Genomic DNA, 21,391 nt, shown 5'->3' with positions numbered 1-21,391 from the left:
TGTCTGACAGTGCTCTTTAACATCTTCCTCTTGTGTGTTAGCAAGCTTCTCCACAACAAGATTGAAGACAGCAGTGGACGTCAGATAGATGGCAACCTCTTTGACATCAGGAGGCTCCACGCAACCAGCAAACTCCGTAGAGAGTGGGTCCTGGAGCTGCAGTATGCAGACGACTGTGTCTTGTGGCCCATACTCCGGAGGATCTTCAGACTGTCCTTGCTGTGGTGGTGAGAGCGTACAGCAGGATGGTGCTGACCGTCAGTACCACCAAGACAGAAGTGGTTTGCCAGTGGAGTACCAGTGTCCCACCCACCCCACCTGCCTTCACTGTTGGTGATGAAAAGCTGTCAGTAGTGCCATCTTTCAAATATCTGGGGAGCATTCTCTCTGAGGATAGCGGCATTGACAACGGCATCCAGAGCCACATTAAACAGGCATCGGCTGCCTTTGGGAGACTTCAGCGTAGAGTCTTTCAGAACAGGAGCCTTCGTCCCTCCACAAAGGTCGCTGTATACCAAGCGGTCTGTGTCACCACCCTAATTTATAGCTGTGAAGCCTTGGGTAACCTACAGCCGTCACATCCAGTCCTTGGAGCGCTTCCACATAAGCTGCCTCCAGCACATCCTGGGAATTACCTGGTGTGAGCGGGTGCCTCACACTGAAATACTTGTAATGACAAACTGCAGAAATATTGAGGCCATGATCACCCAGCGTCAGTTACAGTGGCTGGGGCACGTGATATGGATGCCCCCATGTCGGCTACCCCGCAGAGTGTTATACGGCCAGCTACATCAAGGTCAACGCTCAGCGGGAGGGCTGAAGATGCGCTATGAGGATCAGATGAAGAATGCTTTAAGGAAGTGCAAGATCAGACCTGAGGACCTGGAGGATGTTGCTGCTGACCGTAACACTTGGCGACAGCTGTGTAGGGATAGGGTTCGTATTCTGGAGATGGAAAGAACAACCAGAAGACAGCAGAAGAGAGCCAGGAGAAATGCAGCCATGGTTGCCATCACTACCACTGTTACCACATATACATGTCCCACCTGCAATAGAACTTGTGGGTCCAGGTTAGCACTGTATAGTCATCAAAGATCTCACTGTTAAAGGAGTGGATGTCGTCATCGGATTCCAATGGACAACCAAAGAAGACCCCTCCTTCTAAGGCTCTTGTGCTAAGCAGTTTCTTGTGCAGTCATGAGCAATGCCTTTTGCTGTCCCTCAGTCCTGCCATTTCCAGCCATTGGTAGGATTTTCTTATGATACCTGACAATGAAACATCCCGTGCAGTGGCTTGTTCTGCCGTGGCCTCTGGTCCTCTGGCTCTGCTTCACCCACTTCCATTTCCATGTCCCCTGCCTGCTGTCTGAGGTATTCTCCTTGCAGGTCATCCTTAAGGGCCATCTTCCTGACATACTCATGGATGTTTTGTTTTCTTCCAGGACTGTGGCCTTCACACTTCCAAGTCCCTGTCCTCCTTTATTCTGGTGGGAGTACAGTCACTCAACATTGAACTTTGGGTAGAATCCTCCATGTATTGCTAGCAGTTTCCAGATCTTGATGTCAGCGGCTTCCAGTTTGTTCCTTGGCCAGCACACTATTGCTGCTGTGTATCTGATGACTGGTAGGGTAAATGTGTTGATGGCTTTGATTTTGTTCTTCCCATTCATCTGGCTTTTTAGGATCTGTCTCACTCTTTGAAGGTACTTGCATGTTGCAGCCTTCCTTGTGTCCTCGTCGTGGCTTCCCTGCACCTGCAGGATCCCCAGGTATTTGTAGCTGTCCTGTACATCTGGTTTGTGGCCTTCAAGTAACACAATTCCTTCAGTCTTGATGAGTTTGCCTCTTTTCTCTACCATCTGACTACACTTTTCCAGTCCAAATGACACCCCGATGTCTCTGCTGTACGTATGCCTTTGTCAGCTGGATTAGTGAGTCAATGTCCCTTTCATTTGTGGCCTACAGCTTGATGTCATCCACGTACAGGAGGTGGATGATGGTCACTCCTCTCTTGATCCTGTACCCATGTCCACTCTCTGTGATGATCTGGCTGAGGGGGTTCAAGCCAATGCAGAGCAGCAGTGGAGATAGGGCATCACCCTATCTGTATCTGTATGTACATCTGTGGATGTATATTCCACATCTGATGCTCACTTGTGCGATTAGCTTTGAGTTAAACTCTAGCATTGTCCTCCAACGGTCCACTGTTCTTGATCAAGGCCCTTAGCATCTTGTTGTCCTTGTTTAAAGGCAGGCTTTCCAGGATCCATGTCTAGAGTTTCTGGCAGTCGATCCAGGCTGTGCTTAGTCTGGTCTTGGACTCTCACATGTCTGCTTTGTCTGCCAGTAGTTGGTGCTTGGAGCCTCTGGTTCTGTTACCAATCCCCCTCTGAGCAGGGCTCAGGAATTTTTACACGTTCCTTCAGCTTGGTGGCTATAATACCTGATGGGAGCTTCCATGTTGTAACAGGCAGGTTATAGGCCAGTAGCTTGATGGTTTTGCTCCTTTGTGAGGTTCCTTCATTAAGAACACTGTATCCTTCCTTGAGCTAGCAAGTCAGGGTGGGAGCCTGCTTCAAGCAATGGGTTCATTTGAGCTGCCAGCCGTGTATGTAATGCTGTTAGTTTCTTCAGCCAATAGGCATGACTCATGCCAGGCACCGTTCTTCATACTTGCTACCCGTTGCTGGACATCTGCTGCTGAAATGGTGACGGGTTCTTCCTCTGGGAGGTCGCAGAGGCTTGCTTGTGGGTCTTTCAGCCATTGGGGACTGGTGTTATGTGATGCTTCTTTCTCCCATATGCCCCTGAGTTGCTGTTTTGGTTGGTTCGGGTCGTTGCTCTGGAACTGTGCAAATACTCTTCCTGGTTCTTTGGAGGAGAGTGCATTTATTCGCTCGGCCTCTATGTCCTTAGTGCATCTCTGTACTCTGGTAGCCAGAGCTGTAAGCCATTGCTTCAGCTCTGGACGTACCTCTGTGCTTCCTTTGTAGCAAAGACGAGTCTTTGGTGTTTCCATCTTCATGCAGCTCAGTTAGTCTGCTGACCTCCGCCCTTGTGGTTTCCATCTTGGCTTCCGATCATCGTCTCCAGTCATGTGGAAGGTTGCAATTGTGAGTAGTGCTTCATTGGCTGCTTCTAGCATGCTGTCTGATGGAATTTTATCACCACACGTCTGGGGACCCAAGTTCATAGATTGACAGTCACCAGTTTAGCTATGACCTTCTCTCTGATTACAGCATCCAGCATCGATATACCCTGTGGTGAGGATCAAATTTGAATTTCCCATGTACAAGGTGACACCATCTGTGAGTGGCAGAGGTGGTGCTTGAACTCTTATTTCCTGATTGGCTCGGCTCTGCGGTGATGTTGCTGTGGTGTATCGTAATTACCTGTCTTCCAATTCAAGATGTGCCAGCAATCCTCTGTTTGATGGGTGATCAGTTGCTTTTCCGTGAATGTGGGCAATGGTCTTGTTGTTGTCAGAGTCCCACATGCACTTGATGTATCCTCTTTCATGTAGGTTGCTGTTGAAGTAGCATTCCATTAATTCCATGTTCTCCAGTCTTGTCCGAGAGGGAAAACTCTGATTTCAAACCTCCGCTGCCTTGCGGCCATACCCACTCATGGGAAAGGCTTCGGGAGTAAACCCTGAACACAAATCCGGAGCTGGAGTCCCTAAGGCAGTCTGATGTTGTCTTCAACCTCGCTCTGGCAACTCCTGCGACATCACTGGTGCCAAGCTGTATCGGCCCTTGCCTTTCCTTTGAACAACATCGGCGGTGTGGAGAGGGGAGATTCGCTGCACGGGCAACTGCTGGTCTTCCATAGAACCCTGCCCAGGCCTGCACCCTGGAGAGAGCAAGACTTTCCAGGCACAGATCCATGGTCTCACGAGACTAACGGATGCCATCAGTCTTGTCCACGCACACATACATATACATCAGTGAAACTTAAAAAATATACATACAGTAGATCTTGCAAATTCTTTTTATGTATCTTATGCCTTGGTTCATACATAGATAAAAGATCTGAATCCCAGAGATGAAATGGAACTAAGGCAGCATTTGATCAAGACTGATATAAAGCAGCTTTGACAGAGTTAACTAGAATCAGAGGAAACTTCTATATTGGATTCCACATTGGAGTCTTATCTAGCACAAAGATACTTATGGATGCAAGAGGCCAATCATTTCAGTGCCAGGACATCACCACAGAAATTCCTAGTGGCAGTAATATAACCAGAGCTATTTTCACCAATTTCAGTGAACTTTCCCTTCCAGCTGAAGGGCATTGATTGAGTATTCAGTTCCACTTGTGTGTCAAATAACAATGCACTCCATTTCCACTGGAATGGTACTTACTGGTATGGAAACACTGGTGCCCAAGAAAGGAAAAGCCTACAGAAAGTGATAGATACCACCCAGTTCATTAGAGGAGAAGTCCTCCTGACCATTGAGCACATCTACAAGGAACGCTGCCACAAGGAGGCAGCCTCCATCATCCAGGCCATGCTCTCTTCTCGAGAAAAGGTCAGATATTGAGTACTCAACTCAATCTTTGACTCTCCAAAACCCCTCCACCATGACAGGTGTATGATGAAAATCCCTCCACAGGCCTGAATATCAAAGCACCAGCCACAAATTCAACACAGTAATCTGTCAGTTCTAAGAATCTATGGAATACAAATTCATCAGATGTTAAATAGAACGTGGAACATACCAAGACAGAAAAGACCCTCCGACCCAAGGTGTTATGCCACCCATTTAATTCACTCTAAAATCAATATAACTCTTCCTTCCTACGTATCCCTCTATTTTTCTATCAGCATGTTTTGGTATTGCATGTTTTTCTCTAAGCTCATGCCCCGGTACATGGAATCTTGGTCATCATCTAGCAGAAAAAGAATGCAATGTTTTGCATACAAGAGTCACACCAAGGCACTTATTTTTCTCTTTTTGCTGTGTCTTGATGGCATTTTCAGGTTTAATTTCAAACTTTAAACATTTTTGTCCATTAATATTTAAGATGCCAACATTCTATCTACTAATTAACTATTATGCTTTGGAAATAATGTTGACTTTTCTGCTTCCATTCGTGAACTGTGAAAATCACACTCCTTATTTGGTAAACCTACCAAGTAAAATAAGCTTTCAATTCATTCAGTATAATTCACTCCAAACAGTTCCATAATTCTGCGATCTTATTTTCTTTATCAGTAGGTTTCACTTAAGCAATTGTATTTTTATTTTATTTCTCAAATGCTTTAACTATTATATTTTGCTAGTTATTAACTTAATTGTATTTTTGCAATATATATGACAATCAAATAAAAGTTTTGTCAAACTGACAATATGCTGTGAAGCAAGAACTATTTCCAAAATTACTTGCCAGATTGAGATTCACAGTATTTTCCAGTCCAGCCTTCTTTACAGAAACAGGCTCCCTCACCAGAAATTCCTTCATCACATTTTCCATTTTCTGTGCAGTTACATTCTGCATGATTAAAAAAAATCATCTTTAAGTTATGATAATTGGGCTAAAATGAAGAATAACCAAATTTCTACACTGTAACATCAATAATCAGCCACATAAACATTCAAGATAGTAAGCTAATACTATTTGCTGCCCAAAGGGTTGACAGTATTATCACAAAGCAACTTGCATAGAAGCTAAGATGCCACTGGGAGGCAAAAGAACTACATTACAAAACAGCTACATTAATCAATGTATTAGTGGTCTATTCAGGAGTACAACAAATCTTAATTCCATATGATTGAAATAGTGGTGACAAAGAAAATTACCTTGTTTGTACAAATAATTCTGAAACTTCAAATGCAGTTTACAACAGTTGTTAAGTATATAACAAAAGCTGTCACTATCTTATAGCATTTTACACGGCATTAAACTGGTTGCAAAACATACTTTTGCAATCTGATCCATATCTTCCTGGTTCACACAGTTCACAGGCTGTTCCCCTGAATCCTATGGAGCACTGGCATGTTCCATTTCCACTTCTTCCATCATTGCATCTTCCATGAAAACTACAAGGGTTATCTTGTCCTCCAGGACATTCTAAAATCATGAAATCCAAGAGTTATTCTTCTGGATTAAAACAGCATTTACGGGGCTGGGCCATAAAGTGGTGTGGTAATGTTAACTGGCAGAGGCCTCTTTTTGAAGAAATTATGATTCTATGGTTATTAACTCCCTCAAATGATTAGGTGACACACAAAGTGCACTTGAAGGAGCACATATGGGAAAGTTTTACTTGAACCTGCAACCAACTTGCCAACAGTTAATAGCAACAAAGGGAGAAGCAATTGGAATGTGTGTATGGGAAGGGATCTGAGTAAAAATGTAATTAAAGACGTAGATCATGCCACCTGGATGGTTTGCGGCCTCACAGGTGACAGGGTCAGGGATATCGTGGATTGGGTCCATGGCATTTCAAAGAAAGAGGGTGAACAGCCAGAAGTCTTGGTGCATATTGTCATCAATAACACAGGCAGGAAAAGGGAGGAGGTCCTGAAGAGAGGTAGAGGTAGGGAGCTAGGTAGAAAGCTGAAAAGCAGGACCTCTGGATTGCTGCCTGTACCACATGCTAGGACGATTTGGCAGATGAATGCATGGCTGAGGAACTGGCGCAGGGGGCCAGGGTTTCAGATTTCTGGATCACTGGGATCACTGCTGGGGAAGTGATGACTTGCACCCTTTTATACAGGTCATCCCTTCCCCAGAAGAGATCCCAGTGATCCAGATGCTTTGGACCCGATCCGAGATATCCCTGACCCTGGCACCTGTGAAGCAACATACCATCCGGGTGGCTCAATCTATGTGTTTAATGTCCCTGAACCGGAGGGGGACCAATATCCTTGCGGGCACATTTGCTAGAGAAGTTGGGCAGCCTTTAATCTAATTTGGCTGGAGGATTGGAAACTGAGTTATAGGGCAGTTGGTAAACAAGCAGACTTTATGTAGTGAGATTCTAAGGAAGGACAGGCAGATGATAGGGCAAAATTGCAGTCAGTGGTTTGAGTTTCAGTGCAACAGGGACAAAATTGAAAAGGGTGATGAATACATGACAGAAGGTGTTATATTTGAATGCACAAAATAAGGTTGATGATCTTGCAGCAAAGTTGGAAAGTGGCAGGTATGGGCGTCACTGAGTCATAGCTGAAAAAAGATTAAGGTTGGGAGCTTAACGTCAAAGGATACACATTGTGTTGAAAGGGCAGGTAGGAGGGGGGGGGGGGGGGGGGAGGCATGGCCCTGTTGATAAAAATGCAATCAAATCCTTAGAAAGTGACATAGGATCAGAAGATGTAGAATCCTTGTGAGCAGAGTTAAGGAACTGCAAGGGTACAAATATCCTGATGGGAGTTATATTCAGGCCTCTGAACAGTAGCCAGGATGTGGGCTACAAATTACAATGGGAGATAGAAAATGCAAAAGGGCCATGTTACGATAATCATGGGGATTTCAACATGCAGGTAGATTGGGAAAATCAAGTTGATGCTGATTTGGGATCTCAAGAGATGATTTGTAGAATGACTACAAGATGGCTTTTTAGAGCAGCTTGTGGTTGAGCCCACTAGGGCAGCAGCTATTCTGAATTGGGTGTTGTGTAATGAACTGAATTTGATTAGGGAGCTTAAGGTAAAGGAACTCTTAAAGAAATATTGATCATAATATGATAGAATTCACCCTGCAATTTGAGAGGGAGAAGCTAAAGTTAAATGAATCAAATGAAAAAAGTCAAATGAAGCTAAAGTCAAATGAAGGAAGAGCAGTAGATGTAGTGTATATGGATTTCAGCAAGGCATTTGATAAGGTACCCCATGCAAGGCTTATTGAGAAAGTAAGGAGGCATGGGATCCAAGGGGACATTGCTTTGTGGATCCAGAACTGGCTTGCCCACAGAAGGCAAAGAGTGGTTGTAAATGGGTCACATTCTTCATGGAGGTCGATCACCAGTGGAGTGCCTCAGGGATCTGTTCTGGGACCCTTACTCTTTGTGATTTTTATAAATGATCTGGGTGAGGAAGTGGAGGGATGGGTTAGTAAATTTGCTGATGACACAAAGGTTGGAGGTGTTGTGGATAGTGTGGAGGGCTGTCAGAGGTTACAGCGGGACATTGATAGGATGCAAAACTGGGCTGAGAAGTGGCAGATGGAGTTCAACCCAGATAAGTGTGAAGAGGTTCATTTTGGTAGGTTAAATATGATGGCAGAATATAGTATTAATGGTAAGACTCTTGGCAGTGTGGAGGATCAGAGGGATCTTGGGGTCCGAGTCCATAGGACATTCAAAGCAGCTGTGCAGGTTGACTCTGTGGTTAAGAAATTGTATGGTGTATTGCCCTTCATCAATCGTGGAATTGAATTTAGGAGCTGAGAGTTAATGCTGCAGCTATATAGGACCCTGGTCAGACCCCACTTGGAGTACTGTGCTCAGTTCTGGTCACTTCACTACAGGAAGGATGTGGAAACCATAGAAAGGGTGCAGAGGAGATTTACAAGAATGTTGCCTGGATTGGGGAGCATGCCTTATGAGAATAAGTTGAGTGAACTCGGCCTTTTCTCCTTGGAGTGACAGAGGATGAGAGGTGACCTGATAGAGGTGTATAAGATGATGACATGTATTGATCGTGTGGATAGTCAGAGGCTTTTTCCCAGGGCTGAAATGGTTGCCACAAGAGGACACAGGTTTAAGGAGCTGGGGAGTAGGTACAGAGGAGATGTCAGGGGTAAGTTTTTTACTCAAGAGAGTGGTGAGTGCATGGAATGGGCTGCCGGCAATGGTGGTGGTGGTGGTGGATACGATAGGGTCTTTTAAGAGACTTTTGGATAGGTACATGGAGCTTAGAAAAATAGAGTGCTATGGGTAAGACTAGTAATTTCTGAGGTAGGGACATGTTCGGCACAACTTTGTGGGCCGAAGGGCCTGTATTGTGCTGTAAGTTTACTTTGTTTCTATGAATCAGTATTACAGTGGAGTAAAAGAAATTACAGAGATATGACAGAGGAGCTGGCCAAAGTTTATTGGAAGGGGACACAAGCAGGGATGATGACACAGCAGCAATGGCTAGAGTTTCTGAGAGCAAGTTGAATGATGCAGGATAGATACATCCCAAAGAAGAAGTGTATTCCAAAGGCAGGATGATACCACTGTCGCTGACAACGGAAGTCAAAGCCAACATAAATGCAATAGCGAGGGCATATAATTGAGCAAAAATTAGCAGGGTTACGGAATTGGGAAGCTTTTAAAAACCAACAGAAAGTAACTAAAAAACCATAAGGAGGAAAAGATGAAATACGAAGGTAAGCTAACAAGTAATATCAAAGAGGATACCAAATACTTCTTCAGATATATAAAGAGTAAAAGAGAGGTGAGAGTAGATATTGGACCACTGGAAAATGACACTGGATAGGCAGTAATAGGGGGACAAGAAATGGTGGACAAGCTGAATAAGTATTTTGCGTCAGTCTTCACTGTGGAACACACTAGCCGGAAGTCCGAGAGTGTCAGGAGGCCTAAGTGAGTGTAGTTGCTATTACTAGGGAGAAGGTGCTTCTGAAGCTGAAAGACCTGAAGGTAGATAAGTCACCTGCACCAGATGCACTACACCCCAGGGTTCTAAAAGGCAGCTAAAAAGATTGTAAAGGCATTAGTAAAGATCTTTCAAGAATCACTAGATTCTAGAGTGTTTCTGGAGGTCAGGAAAATTGCAAATGTCACTCCACTCTTCCAGAAGGGAGGGAGGCAGAACAAAGGAAATTATAGGCCAGTTAGTCTGACCTCAGAGGTTGAGAAGACGTTTGAGTTGATTGTTAAGGATGAGGTTTTGGGGTAGTTGGAGGCTCATGATAAAATAGGCCAAAGTCAGTATGGTCTCCTTAAAGGGAAATATTGCCTGAGAAATTTATTGGAATTCTTTGAGGAAGTAACAAACAGGATAGACAAAGGAGATTTGGTTGATGTTGTGTACTTGGATTTTCAGAAAACCTTTGACAATGCGCCACACAAGAGCCCATGGCATTACAGGAGAGATACCAGCATGGATAGAGCACTGGCTGAATAACAGGAGGGAAAGAGTAATTCTATGCTTAAGGACACAGAAGATTTTAAATATGTTCATTATCAAAGTAAATGTATTATCAAAATACATATATGTCAATTGTCTAAATGGAGAGAAACTATAAAAAAAATTGAAATGCAAAGGGACCTGGGAGTCCTTGTGCAGGATTTCCTAAAGGTTAATTTGCAGGTTGAGTCAGTGGTGAGGAAGGCAAATGCAATGTTAGCATTCATTTCAAGAGGACTAGTATAAAAATAAGGGTGTAATGTTGAGACTTCATAAAGCACTGGTGAGGTCTCAGTTGGAGAATTGTGAGCAGTTTTAGGCCCCTATTTTAGAAAGGATGGGCTGAAAGTAGAGAAGGTTGAAAGGAGTTTCACACGAATGATTCCAGGATTGAATGGCTTGTCATTGAAGAGCATTCGATGGCTCTGGGTCAGTAATCACTGGAATTCACAAAAATGAGGGGTGACCTCATTGAAACCTATCAAGTAGTGGAAGGCCTTGATAGAGTGGATATGGAAAGGATGTTTCCTATTGTGGGAGAGTCTAAGACCTGAGGACACAGCTTCAGAATAGAGGGGAGATGAGGAGGAATTTCTTTAGCCAGAGAGCAGTGAACCTGTGGAATTCTTTGCCACAGGCAGCTGTGGAGGACATCTTTCTGTACATTTAGACAGATATTTTATTGAGCACAGAGGAAATTACAGGCGGGGTTGAGAGATTCTTGACTGGTCAGGGCATGAAGGGATATGGGGAGAAGGCAGGAGATTGGGGCTGAGAGAAAAAATGGATCAATCATGATGAAATGGCAGAGCAGACTCGGCCAAATGGCCTAATTCTGCTCCTGTACCTTTGGTCTTATGTCACCATATGCAACCCAGAGATTCATTTTCTTGTGGGCATACACAATAAATCCATAATAGAATAATAACCATAAAAGAATTAATGGAAGACTTGGATGCCTTCTCAAATAGCATGTAGCAATTTCTGAACAGTGTACTGGCAGCTCCTTGAAACTTGTGTTTGTGTATCGACTCATGTTCGCACACACTTCTGGTGGACGGTTTGAGAATTAACATCTGTGTTGAGGACAACTTAGACAAAGCTGCATCAGGCAGGAGTCACAGATACAACTGTCCAATGTGATCCATCAATCAATATGATTATGGTTGTTCTGGCAATTGGGCTCAACTCCACTTTCTTTTCTAATTCTGTAAATAACTCTAGATTCCTCTGCAAGCTAAACTTTTATCTACTTTCCCCTTCACTGGAGTCAGTTATAAACATACACAGACCACCAAGATAGAGATGTCCAAAGAATCACAACAATCTTAGCAGTAAAATTCCTTTTCATCTCAGTCTACAAAAGCCAACCCTTTATTCTAAGCCTTACTCTCAGGAATTGCCCCATAGTTCTAGACTCCCTCACCAAAGAAATACTTTTCATAGCATCAGAATCAAATGAATTTCAATGCAATCACTTTATGCTTATAATCTCCATTGTGCTTCACAAAACAATACCCTCATGCCAGGAATCAATGTAGTGAATCTTCTTTGCACCACTCTAAGCCAAGCATATCCTTCCTCAAATAAGAAGCCCAAAACTATAGACATTATTCCAACTGTGCTTCACCAAAACCCTGTAGTTGTAGCAAGATAGTGATACTCCATTCCCTTTGTTATTCCCTAGACTTTCCTATTTATGGCACCTGCAAATTAATTTTCTGGATTTCTTATGCACATGTCATACCATCTAAGTAATTTATGCTTCACTATTCTTCCAACCCGATTCTCACTTTTTTTTTGTCTAAATTCATCTGTATAACCATAGAAGACAGCGCTGTTGTCTTTCCATACAGGCAGTGCCATGTAATCTAGAACTAGAGTCTAAAATTAAATTTCAAAAGACATCCCCAAATCATTTTCCAAATACTGATGGAACTAACCGGTCAACAGTTACCTTTGCTTCCCTCAACTAAACAAAAAAATAAATGGTATTTATCAGGTATCAAGTTGCAAAATCTTCCTGTTTCAAAACTAGAAATAACTTTACCCATCAAAACGAGATCACAACCTGAAAAATAAAGTCAATCTATGGGTACCTATCTTCCATGTTCCAATCCAAAGCCATTATTTCCATGAATAGGAAATGGTCTTGAATCAGAGCTATACCATGATACAGCAAAGGAAGAAGTCATTTGGTCCATCTTGTTAGTCCCAACTCATTGAAAGAATGACTTAATTACACACTCTGCTCTTTACTTTGCCAAATACCTCCCAAATGTTCTCTTTGTTTAGTTATTATTTAAAGATACAACACAGTAATAGGCACTTCTGACCCAACAAGTCCATGCTGTCTAATTGCAACAATTAGCCTACTAACTCGTATCTCTTTGGAATGTTGAAGGAAAAATGGAGCACATAGAGGAAACTTGCGCAGTCATGGGAAGAACATTCAAACTCCTTACAGGCAGCGGCGGGAATTGAACTTGGGTCACTGACATCATAAACCAGTTGTGCTAACCACTGTGCTACTGTGCCACTGCAGTATAGTGGTTAGCATAACGATATCTGGAAGGAGTTTGTACATTCTACCTTGACCGCATGGGTTAACTCCAGGTACTCTGGTTTTTTCCCATATTCCAAATATGTATGAGCTAATTGGTCACATGGGTGTAATACGGGCCTGTTACCATGCGGTATCTCTAAATAAATTATATATTACACTACTTTTGAAAATTCCTTGTGAATCTGCTTTTTTATTCCTCTCATCCATTGCATCCTAGATCGTATCTCCTCACAGCCTAATATAATGCTTTTGCTAATTATAAATTAGTGTCCATATACCTCTGGATTTTTTCTCCAATTATGCTGGAGAATTTTGAGCACTTTGGTTATATATTCCTTTCATCTAAGATAAACAACTCAGCTTCTAAAGGCACTACATAAAAAAGAAAGGTTGTCCTATGTTTCAGGATGAGAGGTGACCTGATAGAGGTGTATAAGATGATGAGAAGCATTGATCGTGTGGATAGTTAGAGGCTTTTTCCCAGGGCCAAAATGGCTAACATGAGAGGGCACAGTTTTAAGGTGCTTGAGTTACAGAAGAGATGTCAGGGGTAAGTTTTTTTTTCCACACAGAGGTTGGTGAGTGCGTGGAATGGGCAACAGGCAATGGTGGTGGAGACGGATACAATAGGGTCTTTTAAGAGACTCCTGGATAGATACATGGAGCTTAGAAAAATACAGGGCGATGGGTAACCCTAGGTAATTTCTAAAGTTAGTACACGTTTGGCACAGCATTGTGGGCTGAAGGGCCTGTACTGTGCTGTAGGCTTTCTATGTTTCTATGTTTCATATCAAGGGTCAATTCTTTGGCCTGTTGCTGACTGAGAGAACAGCTTATTAAAGGTTACAGAGAAACAATCGATTGTAATATCACCCGCACCCACACCTCACAACCCTTCCCACCACAACACAATAGAAAGGACCAGGTTCTACATCAAGATGAATATTGTGTCTGGGATTACCTTGGCAATGAGGGCCATAATGATTTTTACAACACTGGGGAATCCATAAAGGATTAATACATTGTCTGCTGCAGCCACGTATGAGGCGAGTTTGACCCGAACGTCGCCAAGGATCCTGCACCATGCCATAGGAATATTCAGGGTTTTCATGCCATTTGTTGTAGAAGTGAAAAATGTGTGGCCAAATTTGAGCCAGGCTGAGTTTTCTGTACTGACACAATTGGTAATCTGCGCCGTCCTTCAAACAGAATAGACATAATGATCTCAGAGGCTTAATTCTCAATATTAAGAGACAAACCTTATATGATATTAAGTTTAGCATTGATCACAGAACATTAATTTTTTTTTAAATTTACAACGAGGCTTAAAATTCTATTATGGTTCTAACCTTGCAGAGCCAAGATATTTCTCTGTAAGAACATAACAAAGGTAAGGAGAAATCATTCAGCCTCTTTACATAAAGATATTCACTTACCTTCTACCCCTATATCCCTTGATTCCTTTAATATCAGTAAATATGTTGATTTCTATATTGATTGCAATCAATGATAGCACTTTCACAGATCTCTGAATATAGAATTTTAAAGATTCACCACCCATTTACCAAAGAAATTTCTAAATTTCATTTCTAAATGGTCAACCCTTTAATTTGAGACTACTTTCACTGGTTCTAAATTCCTCAGCCAGAAACGGTTTTTCCCCTTATTTACGCTGTGAAGCTCTGTGAGAATTTTGTACATTTCAATAAAATCACCTTTTTTTTTTTAAAACTCCAAGGAATAAGTGCTTGGCTTATTCAATGTCTTTTAATACGACACACCTCTATTGCAGGCACCTTTCTGGTGACTTCATTTTCCAAACTATTCCTAATATTCAACGATTCCCTCAGGATATACCAAAGTATCTTATTTGTATTGGAAAAACTGGCATGTATATACCTTAACAATATGTTAAAGGAAATGACTGAGGAAAAATTATGACCATTATGGGCATCAGCAAATATAATCTATTTGACAAGTAGCTTCTGTAGTAACTGCACTGGAGGGACTTTCAATTACTTCCTTCAGGTAAATATTTTATAAAACTGCATTGGTTCTGAAGTTTAATGCAAATTTTCCACATAAAGTAAGTCTTACCTGAGGTTTTGATCCAGGAGGACAATAGGGAGGCTCCAAACAGCTACCACATTTCCCCTAAACATGAACAGTTTACAGTAAGCCATAAGCAACTTCTTTTTCTTAAAAATATTTGGAATCAGAATTTCTTTTTTCTGTGTTTAGGTCAATTGAAAGACATAGATCCATTTGTGCAGGAAACTTGAATAGAATAGAAAGCGAGCTATCTGATTTTCTGCCCACTTAAAGCAATACATGGGAAATCTGATGGTCTTTCTTTTACATATCTACCCTTTTCTCATTGATCCATAATAATCAGGAAGCAAAAGAGAAAATTTGTTCCAAACCTTTCAAAAATCCTTTGTTGTACAAAGAACTACAAAACCCATTCAATCTTAAATCAACTTTCCAAAGAAGAATAGTAAGATATTTTACTTGTTTCAAAACTTTGTGGACTATGAAGCTTATGATCATGAACTATGCCACAATTATAAAGGTCATTGGATAAAGAACTCAAACAGAAATTATAAATAATATTGTGATGTATCATCACAAAGGATCCCATACCAAAAGAAAACAGAGTAAAAGAAATACAGCATATATATTAAAAACATTTTGAAAAGAAGCAGATCAGTGAGCTGATGCACCATCAATAACTCTCAGAGATGGGAGGTGAACGATAGGCTTTTATTAGCCGCAAAACAGAGCACAGCATCTCAGAGACTGAGGGGGGAGCAGTGCCTCCAATCACCTTTATACCGGAGTCTGTGGGAGGCGCCACAGGAGCAGCCAGCAGAGGGGCATGTCCAAACAGGTATACATAGTTTACCACATGTGCACAAGTAATGAATGTGCAACAACTGCTCATTCACTCAATTGCCATTTATAAATAGTACCGTGGAACTGAGCAAACCTTCAAGTATCAATTTAGTAATGCGTTGCAATGTCACAGTGTGAATTATGTGAAATATGGTCTGGGAATTGATGTTAAATGTATTGCCCTGTTGTTCTTTCCCTTATTCATTCTCATCTTAAGTATTTCAGAGTTTATTTGAGTATGAAGTAAAAATCACACAAATATGCTCTAGCAGCGTGAACTTAGTCAGAACGATTGTACAAAAATATCTTTCATTAATTAATAGTATATCAATATCCCCTGCCTCATCAATTCATTTTCCCCTCACCAGTAAAGCAATGAGAAGTGATACTTACAATAGCAGGGTGCATTGTAAGGGCGTCACACCGAGCTCCTACATGTGGTGGCTCCAAGAGTCTATTGATGCCGTACGCGATCCCACCATCAAATTCCAGGTGTCTTTGAACAATATGAGCACTTCCATCATTCACAATCAAATCCCCCTGAACCAAAGATAATATTGTATGAACCACATTTGATGCACTGGATGGTAATGGCATCATTAGGAGGCTGTGCTTTTACTCTTGTCTTCCAGTCTACCACTACACTAATATTTTCTGACCTCCAACCATCCCCGACTCCACATTAAAACTTCTCTCAGAATTGCAGCAGCCACAATTGAATAAACTATCAGCTAAAATAAGTTTAAACATTTAGCATGAATGTTAAGGCAGAGATCAGAAGAATCTTTCAACTATGGGAACACTTCAGCTATAGCCAAGAAGCCAGTCATATTGAACAGTTCTCACAGATGATAACTAAAGGGGAAAATGTATAATTCTTCTAGCTAACACTCTAAGTATTACTCAGAGTACAACATATTGGCTGGAACATATATGCAAGGTGAAATATAATAAAAGAGAGATATTAGGATTTTTTAGAAATATTTATGTAAAGGAATTTCAATCTAATTAGCAGTGTGATCACTTGAGTCAGATATTCTCCTAAGAGGTTGACTATTGGTGGGTTCTCAATGGCTGAAGAGTCCGATGTGGGATCCACATATTCTGGTGCAGTGTGGGCAAGAGTAAGTATTGGCTGTGGTTAGTGGTTGGGTCTTTTGGACAATCTAATTACATAGAACTGATTCTCTATTTTGACAAAATGGCTGAGCAATAATTATGATTTGATATGTTGTTTAAAACTCCTCTGGACCTCACACAACAAGAGAGAATTTCAGGGTTATTACTAAAGTAGAATTTGAATATAAATCCCTGACTTTTGCCAATTCAGAGAAACTACTAAGCAGGATGGTTTCCAGTGGAATGCCACATACAGATTGCAGTTTCAGGGTTTCCCATAGAATGGGCAAGAATAACTGTCATCATCATTATGTAACAACACTGAAAACTGATCATTTTGCTGACATTACAATCAGAAAGGCTGGGCCATAGTTAATCAATTCAATTGTTATTCTTTTGGATTTAATTTGGTTTATTTTCCCAAGTTTCTGCCCTGAAGATATTGGGGGTTTTGTTCCATATGCACTCCGAACCCCCAGTATTTTATTACATAGGCCACCTTTGTGAGATAAAGTAGTGTTGATGTTCGTGGGCAATTCGTAGAGTCATGGTCAATCCAGATTCTGTCATCATCCAACATATTTTCCTTCCAAAAAAAAGTAAAGCTTTTGCCTGTGGGAAAACACAGTAGCCACTGCTGTCTCTATATAGTGGTCAAAAATAAGGACATTGCTGCTCGCTGCACTGTTTGCAACAGTGACTTTTCTATTGCCCATGGTGGGTTAAATCACTGTAAAAGAGGTGAGTTTAACAGGTGTCATTCGTTCATTAGCATAGCTAATGGTAGTTAAACTAGCTGGCCAGCTGCTAAGGAGCTACTCTATTGATGTCCTACGTGACGAGGACGAACTCCCTGTAGACTTGCTTAAAGTTGTAATAGAATAAAAAAAACAACTCCATGATAATATAAGTACATATTTTAATGTCACATTTTCTGCACATACCCTACTTGGTTTACAGATTAGACAAAATCACTAAACAAAGTATTACAGACACCCTTGGAGGTCGACCGGGAAGGGTTGCAGGGGGCAGTGGTGCTACCTCCCTGAAATGAGTTTTTGCAGGGTGGGATATCTGTGAAGAAAGGTGGAGGGGCAGGTAGTGTTGAGGAAGCATAGAGGCTGCAGATGGACACAAAAATTAGGAGGATGGGCAAAGAAGTGGCAGATGAAATACAATGTCAGAAAGTGCATAGCCATGCACTTTGACAGAAGGAATTAAAGCATAGACTTTCTAAATGGGGGAAAACCCAAAAATCTGAGGTGCAAAGGGACTTGGGAGTCCTTCTGCAGGATTCTCTGTAAGTTAAATTGCAGGTTGAATCATTGGTGAGGAAGGCAAATGCAATGTTTGCATTCATTTCAAGAGGACCAGAATATAAATGCAAGGATCTAATGCTGAAGCTGGATTAGGCAATGGTGAGGCCTCACTTGGAATATTGTGAGCATTAGGCCCCTTATTTAAGAAAGGATGTGCAGACATTGGAGAGGGCTCAGAGGACGTTCATAAGGATGATTCTGAGGATGAAAGAGTTAACAAATAAGCAGCAATTAAATGCTCTGGGCCTGTACTTGCTGAAATTTAGAAGAATGAGGGGTGATCCAATTGAAACCTAGCGAATGTTGAAAGGCCTACATAGACTGGATGTGAAGAGAATGTTTCATTTGGTGGGATAGTCTAGGACCAGAGGGCACAGCCTCAAAATAGAGGGACATCTAGTTAGAATAGAGGTTAGGAGGAATTCTTTTAGCTAGAAGGTAGGAGTCTGTGGGATTTGTTGCCACAGGTGGCTGTGGAAGCCAGATCACTGGGTGCATTTAAGGTGGAGGTCGATAGGATCTTGATTAGTCAGGGCGTGAAAGGATATGGGAAGGCGGCAGCAGAACGGAGTTGAGAGAGAGAAATTGATTTACCATGATGAAATGCTGGGTCAAAAAGCCTAATTCTGCTCCTATGTCTTATAGTCTAATCAAAAAATATTAATCAATGACCTGTGATTCAAGGCACCTCTTGGAATGTCAACAGGTGTGGTAAAAAAGGTTCATCAAATATGTTCATGAAGAATAGATAAATAATCCACAAAATTGATTAAGAATTAGTAATAATATCATGAAGAAAATCCAGCAGTATCTATTGTGAATGTGAACAATTCAACCCCAAATGTGCCCGTGTACAAGTTGGTTTAAAAAAGCCAAATTTAAACCCCAGGTTAGCAAGTTTTCTCCTTAATTGTCCTCTTGTGAAACAGGCTGCCCTCCAATCATTGAACAGTTATACCAGCAGACAGAACATCCTTGGTGATGACCAACTGTAAGGAAGGACACTGCTGGGACGTTCTGAATGTCATGTTATTTGGATTTTGTCAAGGGTTAGAATTTGGCAGAACTATTTAACATTCAGAGCACTCACTCCTGAAGCTCAGTTCCACATTATCCGTTGGTTAAAACTTACAATTAAAGTCCGACTGCAACTGACTAAAATCGTTGATCCTTGCATCGTTCTTTTGGCATTATTAAGCGGAAGATCTGCTGCTAAAGTCTGTAAATGAAGAACACTGCACAATCACTTCAAAGACATCGTATTCAGAATGTCTACTACGTCCTTATTTGATCACCAGAAGAAGGACTGAGAATATTTGTTATGCAGCAAAGACCGTACGCAATTTTTAAGAACCATGGATTATTCCTACAGACAGTCAAAGGCAAAAGTAATATTTTACAATAGACAATAGGTGCAGAAGTAGACCATTCGGCCCTTCGAGCCTGCACCGCCATTCTGAGATTATGGCTGATCATCTACTATCAATACCCGGTTCCTGCCTTGTCCCCATATCCTTTGATTCCCCTATCCATAAGATACCTATCTAGCTCCTTCTTGAAAGCATCCAGAGAATTGGCCTCCACTGCCTTCTGAGGCAGTGCATTCCAGACCCCCACAACTCTCTGGGAGAAGAAGTTTTTCCTTAACTGTCCTAAATGACCTACCCCTTATTCTCAAACTCTGGTACTCTGGTACTGGAATCTCCCAGCATCTGGAACATATTTCCTGCCTCTATCTTGTCCATTTTGTCTTATCTTGTCATTTTGATAGTTTGATTTATTTAGAGATACAGCATGGAACAGACCCTTCAGGCCCAATGAGCTGCACTGTCCAGCATTCCAGCCTAATCACAGGACAATGACCCATAAACCTACTAACTGGTATGTCTTTGGATTGTGCAAAGAAAATGGAGCACCCGGAGAAAACATGCTCACAGAAAGGATGTACAGCTTTTCTTACAGAGAATGCCAGAATTGAACTCTGACACCCCAAGCTGTAATAGCACTGTGCTAATCATTACAATATAGGCTTTCACTACAGAGAGTTGCCATATTAGGCACCATCTTTTCTTTAGGGGGTTAGAGTTAATATATAAAATAGAGAAACAAAATTAAACTTGTTGCTAATAAAACTATTGCACATTGTTGCTCAAATTCACTGCTCTGATGGGCTTCACTAAGAGTGTGGTGCAAACAGAGATACAGCAGTACTTTAGATGGTAATTTGAAAGGAGTATGTACTGGGAATAGAGAAGCAAGGAATGATATTGTTTAATTGATACTTAAACAGATAAAGAACATAAACCTAACTATAAGATAACCAGCCTTTGTAGTCAGAATGGCAATACAGGAAGAGACTATAGTTCCTTCAGGATGTGGGAAATTTGAGCAACAGATGTTGGCTTGAACAAGCACATCTGCAAGAACTATCTCCAACTGCAATGACTGAAACATGGGATTTCAGAATTTGGAGCTATAGCCAATCTGATAACAGAGGGAATGTGATAGCTGTTTGGAGAAGCAGCTTCCATGTGTAATCACCAAGATAAGAATAAAGTGACTGAAAATAAGAATAATGGTGACTGAAGATCTCTGATAACTGACAACGAAAGGAAATGATATTTCCATTTCCATTACTTCTCATTACAAAAGCCATGTCATTTTAAACTTTTCCATTCTCCTCACAAAGTCGTTCTCCTTTCTTCCTACCTTTAACTGTACCCTTTCTGGCCCTCTCTTGGAATTAGCCACAGTATCACCCATTAGTTGCACTCATCTCTGTGTAACAAGCTACACTGAAGATGATAATTTAGAAATTGGTTCTCATAAAAAAATGATTGCTGTGCAGTTGAGCTAACTGTACTCATCGCTAGGCCTCTTAGTAGCTGTTGGGAATTACAACCCCTGCTTTTCCAGGCAATTTTGAAACCAAATGTGTAAAAAACTATAGAACCGGCCAATATTCATGCATTCATGCATCCAAAAGCATATTTCCTTTTTTTTGCCAAATTCTAGTGCCAGAAATCTTCTACTTCTATTTATAAATATGCAATTAATATACTTAAAATTAAAATCCCTTTACATTGTGAGGTGTAAAGGTTCTGCTCACTCTGCAGAACTTGCTCTGCCTTGGCATTACAGGGACTGCAATGAGAAGAGCCATCAGGACCATCACAGAGGTCGCTGAGCGAGCTCCCAGGTGACCCAGCACTTCCATGGACCAGTGCTACTGGGACACAAGCTGGGGCCTGATCGAACCTGCTGGGTCACCTGGGTGAAGGTTTCTGGTGTTGAAAGACCAGAACTACCCAATGACCCCAGGTTACATCACTGATGATGTGTCCCAGTGTCCTAGGATGTACTTCAGCATCATATGAACTCGTTCTACCAGCTTCAAAAATTTG

The 21,391-nt window shown here is 41.5% G+C and overlaps 1 protein-coding gene across 2 annotated transcripts in view; it reads right to left on the bottom strand.

The window, feature by feature from the left end:
• Nucleotides 1-21,391, bottom strand: part of stab1 (stabilin 1) — a 347,363-nt gene that overhangs the window by 39,921 nt on the left and 286,051 nt on the right. For both annotated transcript variants that reach the window (XM_073072696.1, XM_073072697.1), the window contains 6 exons: nucleotides 19,120-19,206; nucleotides 15,943-16,089; nucleotides 14,752-14,808; nucleotides 13,616-13,853; nucleotides 5,926-6,075; nucleotides 5,392-5,496 (listed from right to left, as the gene is read on the bottom strand). In XM_073072696.1, the coding sequence (XP_072928797.1) occupies nucleotides 5,392-5,496; nucleotides 5,926-6,075; nucleotides 13,616-13,853; nucleotides 14,752-14,808; nucleotides 15,943-16,089; nucleotides 19,120-19,206 (784 nt within the window). The remainder of the gene's footprint in view (nucleotides 1-5,391; nucleotides 5,497-5,925; nucleotides 6,076-13,615; nucleotides 13,854-14,751; nucleotides 14,809-15,942; nucleotides 16,090-19,119; nucleotides 19,207-21,391) is intronic.

This window comes from Hemitrygon akajei, chromosome 19, assembly GCF_048418815.1.
Source record: "Hemitrygon akajei chromosome 19, sHemAka1.3, whole genome shotgun sequence".
Classification (NCBI taxonomy): Eukaryota; Metazoa; Chordata; class Chondrichthyes; order Myliobatiformes; family Dasyatidae; genus Hemitrygon; species Hemitrygon akajei.
The sequence above is the reverse complement of the archived record's forward strand: the minus strand, read 5'-3'. Positions and strand labels throughout refer to the sequence as shown.